Source organism: Anopheles arabiensis, chromosome 3, assembly GCF_016920715.1.
Source record: "Anopheles arabiensis isolate DONGOLA chromosome 3, AaraD3, whole genome shotgun sequence".
Taxonomy (NCBI): Eukaryota; Metazoa; Arthropoda; class Insecta; order Diptera; family Culicidae; genus Anopheles; species Anopheles arabiensis.
The window spans coordinates 46,371,835-46,378,599 of NC_053518.1; the positions used below are offsets into that span (position 1 = coordinate 46,371,835).

General features: G+C 43.5%; 1 protein-coding gene across 1 annotated transcript; it reads right to left on the reverse strand.

Annotated features, from left to right (window-relative positions):
* Positions 1-223: 223 nt before the first annotated feature.
* On the reverse strand, positions 224-4,945 carry LOC120901526 (rab GDP dissociation inhibitor alpha). Its single transcript, XM_040309546.1, has 3 exons — positions 4,194-4,945; positions 2,385-2,860; positions 224-2,292 (listed from the first exon to the last, which is right to left on the reverse strand). Exons 1-3 carry the CDS (start codon positions 4,585-4,587, stop codon positions 1,831-1,833), a joined length of 1,332 nt encoding a protein of 443 aa, XP_040165480.1. The 5' UTR covers positions 4,588-4,945; the 3' UTR covers positions 224-1,830.
* Between the last annotated feature and the right edge of the window lie 1,820 nt (positions 4,946-6,765).

Sequence of the window (6,765 nt, forward strand, 5' to 3'; positions counted from 1 at the left end):
AGGAAGAGATGTAGTGTAAAGTATAAGCTTCAAAGGAATGTTTCATTACCCTTGTTAAAAAAAATCTATTCAGCTTGATGCGACAGGCAATTCGGACCAAAGAACAAAACTTCGTTTTGAAAGCAAAAATCTTCGGAAGGCTTAACGGAGTGAAACAACCAATGCGAACATCTTTTCCTCGCATCAACAACCTGGACTTTACCAAAGCGAAAGAAATTTCATATAATCTGTGGTACATCGTTTATTTCGATATCGCCATTTATGCCACGCCATGCAAGTTACAAGCGGACACTAGGGTTCAGCATCCTTTCACTATTGCAGAGTGATGTTACATGTTTAGCTCTCGGAATTATTGCAGATACACTCATGATGCGTGCGTGCTACGCAGTTCTTTTAATTTTTTGTTTTCTTTTTTATGTTTGTGAATTTGCAGTTTAAATGGCGTGGTGGAGGAATGCTCGTGAAACGCTTTCTAATGCCATTTTGTTAAGCCTTCCCGTTTTTCTGACAGTAGGGCACAGCACGCGCAGATATTGAATTGGTAGTTTAACTCTTTTGATGATGTTGACGTTCACATGTTGATTTCTAATAACACATACGGTTCACTACTCGTTGTTACATACATTTTCATCGTAATTAGCTTTAGCAACAGTTAGTATTTCCATTCTTCTCAAATCGATCATCAACATAATAAAAAACGCTTTCAGTTTCGCAAAACTGCATGCATCGCCTTTTTTTGTTTCTCTTTCTCTCTTTTGTTTTTGTTCATTGACTCTTAAGCAACTATACCGTTTGACTTTGACCGATTCAAGGTTATCACCAGAAAGGCCTGGTTGAACCGTGTTGTCCAGGGACAGGCGTTGTACAAAAGTATTGACAATTTATTTGCATTAGCCATCTCGTTGGTTAAAGGGACGACTGACTGCTTACAGCATTCATGCATACCGAAACGTACGTACATCAGCGACTCGATCTTGGGCAAACCGAGACAGGTCCACCCTTGCTTAGCAAAGTAGCAGATAGATGAACTAAAGGAATTAAAGGTTTCTTCTCACAGGAAAATAATCTCTGGCGCGTTAGCAGAGCCGTACCAATTCGATGTGAACATTTCTTTCATTCTTGCTTAACGCTTCCCCTCAGGCCAGAGAAGCAGACGATGGCGGAGCAGATTTAGAATCGGGATTGGAACATTTCGCACGTTTTAGTTTTCTTAGTATTTTTTGGCTGGTTTTTGTTATTGATTATTCATCATTCACAATAAGAGATAATGTATAATAGAGTAATGCTTACGCCTCCGAACAACTACGATCGAACGCATTTATCCACGATGTCGATGTGCCCATTCACGTCTTCTGCGCTAGTCCTTCGCAAGAAGATGATACCGACTCTGTTTCATTGCGATTCCTTTGATATCCCAAATGCGCATATAGATCTTTTGTTTTTCAACTGTCGGGAAGTTGGATGAAGGAAGGTGAAACACATTTAGAATCGTTTGAGGAGCGCAAACGAATTAAAGTTATTGTAGATTTCACATCACGCATCTGCTTTACACTCAGCACGGAAGCTGTTGCTCACTTTCCGGCCGCTGTACGTTCGGCGTTTTACTGATGATGGTTCGAAGCACAATTTAACAAATAAAGATTACAAAAAGCCCTACTTGGAATAATGATTGATAAATGATAGGGTAGATGATGATATCTATTGGCCTTCCGCCCGCATCATCCATTTTCACTTCAGAACGCAACCGAAGCGCTTTTCTTTCCGCTCAGACTATGGTTGTATGCTTTCTGACCATGCTTCCTCCTCCTTCCTGACCTGGCTGCAACCTGTTTACTGCTCCTCGTCACCAAGTTCCTGCTTGATTTTGGAAAAGTCAAAGTCCTCCCCGGTGCCGCGCTTGAAAATGTCCAGCACGTCCAGACAGGTCGTCTCGAAGTGCGTAGTTGCATCGTACGACTGCGAGATGAACACCTGTGACTGCAGACCGTCATCGGTCGGTTCGTAGTAGTCCGTGATGGACAAGAACTTTTGTGCGATCGGGCCGAGCAGATCGAGACCGGGCTTAATCTCCGCCTCGGGATTGCCGGTTTCCACCGTGGTGGACACCATGGCAATGAACCAACCCTTGGCCGAAACCTGATGTGTCGAGCTGATGAGTGATACGTAAATATCCGATTTGCGGTCGACCTGCATCTGTGGAATGATGATCTGAGTCGAAAGGGCATCCTTCGTGTTCGGGATCGGGTGATCCAGCAAACAAATGCAGCGAATAACCTTTCCCGTGATGCGTACCTGTTGTTGGGATGGCAAGCGGAAGGAAATGTGTGAGTGTGAAATTAAACCCCCAGCAACACCACCACCATCGTTCGGCCAAACTTTCTTACCTTGTTCGGTACATAGGTGGGATCACAGTAGACCTGTTTGCATTTGGCCACCTCTTCACCAGAACGTACGCCGACCACCTTGCCGCTAGCGTCGTACACGATCTCGTCGATCGGCTTGTCCAGCATGTACGTACCGCCGTATATGGCCGACAGCCGGGCAAAGCCCTGGGGCAGCTCACCCAAACCGTACATCGGATACAGATACGGCGACTTGCCGTAACGAGCCAGCGAGTCCGAATACAGCTTGATGCGATTGATCGTTTTGATAGCCGGCTCGGTCAGATACGAATCGTCGCGATACAGGGCCAGGGCGTGACCGGTGAAATCTTGGGTGCTCTTCTCCAGTCCGAACTTTTCGTACAAGGCTTGCATGTCCTTGGTGGATGGATCGAAGTCCTTCCACGTTTTCGGATCGTCAGCGACAAAGTCCTGCACGTAGATCAGGAAGTTGCGGAAGCGGCGTTTTTCAAACAGCCCTGTAAAGAGTCAATTGCAAATTACTGTTAAGTCGGTTTTCCATAACATTTAATGAAAACTAGGTATCGTTAATAGCAAAAGGAACATCTTTTTCGCCTTACGACCCAGTTTGTGTATTACTGTTAGACCTCCAGGCCCACATGTAGTTAATCTTACAAAAGATGACAAAAACATAGGTTGAAACAGTGTTCAATCAAATCATGCATTGATTGCAGCTCCTTCACGTAGGAGCGAATGCAGCAAAGTCATGGATAAGAAGCCGCCAGCAGTAGTGATAATTTACTAAAAATTTACCGTTTAATAATGACGAATGTCATCTATGATTCATGTGTCTCATGTTCAATATCGAAAGATAAGTATCGTACGATTGAAAACGCTGACGAGTCATAACACACTTCATCCGCGTGTGGACGTTCAAATGAGTAATTTATACTGCACGTTTTCGCAAGCAAGGCTTCATTTCAAGCTTCGGTAGATTTTTTTTAAAACTATTTTATGCAATGATTTTGATTCGTCGTGGTCAATACGCGAGAAGATATGTTTTCTCCATATCTACAAAACGATGGCAATACATGCATATTTCGCCTAAGCAAGATATGCCCTATGCCCTCAACATCATCATCATCATCGCCACCACATAAATACACACATATAATCATATCGATAAAGAAAGAAAGAAAGAAAGAGATAGAGCGTGTATGTGTGAACGAGAGCGCAAATATGCTTCCCGGGTGGGTTCTAGCAGGAAAAATTCGAGCCCATCTAGCAACGTGTCATTTTCCGTCAATTCGTTTTGGTTCGCTTTTCGTACTCTTCGACCTACGTTTCCGCAACCCCTGGCCCAACAACACATTACGTGTTTTCATGTGTTTTCTTTCGCGCATTGCTCTTCTTTCCTTCGCCGACTGGCTGGTGGAGTGTTGCGACTGGTGCGCCCCATTACTGTGCAATTGGAAAATGGACAATATAATTCAGAAAGAGCTAACCAAGCAGGCTAGAGAGAGCTTTACATAAAGAGATAGCGATGGAGCGAGAGAAAGAAAGAAAGAAAGAGAGAGACAACGCGAAAGCGAGATAAGACCACCCCTACACGACGGAATGGGACGGAAGACTACGTGCAATCAACATGAGCGAGTGCGTGCGTGTATGGGAGTACGCCGCAGCCACGAACGGACAAATGAACCGAGCGAAGAGAGATTTTGGATGCAGGAAAAAGAAAAAGAACCAACGGTTGGAAAGTGCCGAAATTTTTGCTGGAGCCCCCGTATTTGGACGAACAAAGGGGGCTCAGCTTCTCGAACTTTTCGCAACGCATCTCAAAATATTACGTACCCATCAGATCGGATGCCAGCGCCTCCTTTTGGTCGACCGGAACTTTGGAGATTTTGCCACCTTTGTAGACGTAGCTTCCCTCCACCGACTTGAACTCCAAGTAACGGGTCACACCCGTGTGTATCAGGAGCTTCACCAGCAGCCCGTTGGCCATCAGGAATTTCGGAATCAGGTCGACGTTCCAGTCCCGACCGCGGCCATACTTTCCTTCCGGCAGATCCACGGCGAACCGCGAGAACAGATCCTCGAGGGGCGTAATCGAGGCCGATTCGCCACCGTAATACTTATTGCGGTCGATGTGCAACACTTTCTTGCCCGAAACCGACAGCATTCCGCTGAGGATGCACTCCTTCAGGCCGGTTCCAAGCACGATCGCGTCGTATTCCTCATCCATGATGACGGTGCGTTACACGATGGCCTTTTGCTGGACTAGTAATTTAACTGCTCGCACGGGAAGGGAGTCTACTGCACAGCGCGCACACGATATCGACGCAATGACGGGGAGGTGTCGATGAGTTTTCGAGAGTTGCTGGAAATTTCTCAACCACCGATCGGTTTTCGCTACAATTGCACGCTGCTAACCACACCACTGCACGTGTAAGCCTGCCGACTTGAACCTGCACCAAACCGCACAATATTTCCTACAATGCACACTGCCCAATTCGGTGAGAAACTCGGCTGTCCACCGCACAGGAAAATAGAGGCTGCAAAAATCGACCACTACGCTACTGTAGAAAAAACATGAGATGAAAAAATGATGATGATGAAGTCACGAACAAACGAGCCGGCACGGATTATCCAGTTTCTTGCTTTGACATTGCACTGTGTGCGCCCATCTGGACATGTATTTTTAATTGAATCAATCGTTTATATTTTAATATTTTGAAATATTTTATGCTCTTTTTGAATTTCCTTAATGTTATTTTTGCATTTTGCATTAAACTTGTGCATAAGATACCTGTTTTACAACAAAAAACTTTAATGCAAAACTCTGTGGCGATATTTTTCAACCCTCGAACTGGTAGTGTAAACTATTTTTCCATACAAATCCGCTATACGCGAAATCTCGAGGTACGCTATTGCGCTCGGTCCTGTACGATAGCGTATATCGGATAATGACTGTATTAGACGGCAAAAATGTAAACTATAATTGATCGTTCACCACAAACTGCCAATTCAATTTTTTCTCAGCTCCATCGTTCTTTGCATGCCGAGGAGAATTCTCTCGCCGAAAAAGCTGTCAGTCGCTGTCAAAGCATGCTGTCAGTTATTTTCTAAGCTGCTTTCTCGGTGTATGTAGAAACTTTTGACAGAAACTGTAATCTTTTGACAGGAAGTTTACGCTCTACCATACAAATCAAGCGTAAACTTTTTGGCTGATTTGAGGCTGTTTAACGAAAAATCGTTCCTATATCGTACTTTGTGCCTGATAAAGAGATAAGAGGTATTTTACGGAACTATGGCGCTTTTTAACAAGCATTCGGAATTCTTTGGAACCTGACGGCTGGTTAGCCTGATGTGTATGGTTCATGATGGAACTTGAAGGCTTGTTAAGAAAGCGTACGGAGCTTGGTGGAATTTTATTGCTTTTTAATGCATGACAACGGTACAAGGTCCCAAATAGCCAGAATTGCTTAAGCAGCTCATTTTGGCACGCTAAAGATCGCTGCTCTAAATAAACAGCATCAAAGTTCTATGTGGGTCTTTCAAACAGCGCCTAAGCAGCTTCCTTATGCCACGATGCCAGGGATTATTTTTCTTTGTGTTTTATTTTCAAGCAAGCGTCATCGATGAAATAAACAACAAGATTTGTTTCGTTTAAACACATATGTATGTTTTTAAATCTTTTGTATTGATAAATTACACAAAATTTTACACAATTTACTGATAATTCACAATCACTTCACTCAATATTCATTCTTCAATTAACGAATCTAACTTGTGCAGCAGCAATGAGATTATTGCCGGCGTCCGTCTTTGACACTTTGACAAGAGCCACCTTGAACCGATGACATGCATTAAAAAGCTATAAAGCTTCACCAAGTTCAATACCCTTTCTTAACAAGCCTTCAAGTTCCATCATGAACCCTACACATAATGCTAATCAGCCGCAAAGTTTCAAAAAGTACCATGTGCCTGTTAAAAAGCTCCATAGTTCCGCAAAGTACCGTCTATCTCTTAATCAGCCACAAAGTACGACATCGGAACGATTTTTCGTTAAACAGCCCTAAATCAGCTACAAAGTACGAGCTGGCTATTTGGGGTGGCTCGCGTCAAATTGACGCCTTCAATCATCTCATTGCTGCTGCACAAGTTAGATTAGTTCTTTGAAGAAGGGATTTTGAGGGAAGTAATTGTGATTGTACAGTAAATTGTGATACGTTTCCTGTAATTTATAAATATTAAGGATTTAAAAATAAACACATGTACACAAACAAAACAAATCCTGTTGTTTATTTCATCAATGATGCTTGCTCTGAAAATAAAACGCAAAGAAAAATAATCCCCGGCACCGTGGCATAAGGAAGCTGCTTAGGCGCTATTTAGAAGGACCACCTGGAACCACCGACAA

Bases quoted from the DNA above. Each gene is read 5' to 3' on its own strand.
- LOC120901526 (XM_040309546.1), bottom strand. From the start codon at position 4,587: ATGGATGAGGAATACGACGCGATCGTGCTTGGAACCGGCCTGAAGGAG. The intron at 2,861-4,193 runs GTACGTAATATT...GACTCTTTACAG, and splicing joins GCTGGCATCCGATCTGATGG to GGCTGTTTGAAAAACGCCGC. The intron at 2,293-2,384 runs GTAAGAAAGTTT...TCCCAACAACAG, and splicing joins CCACCTATGTACCGAACAAG to GTACGCATCACGGGAAAGGT.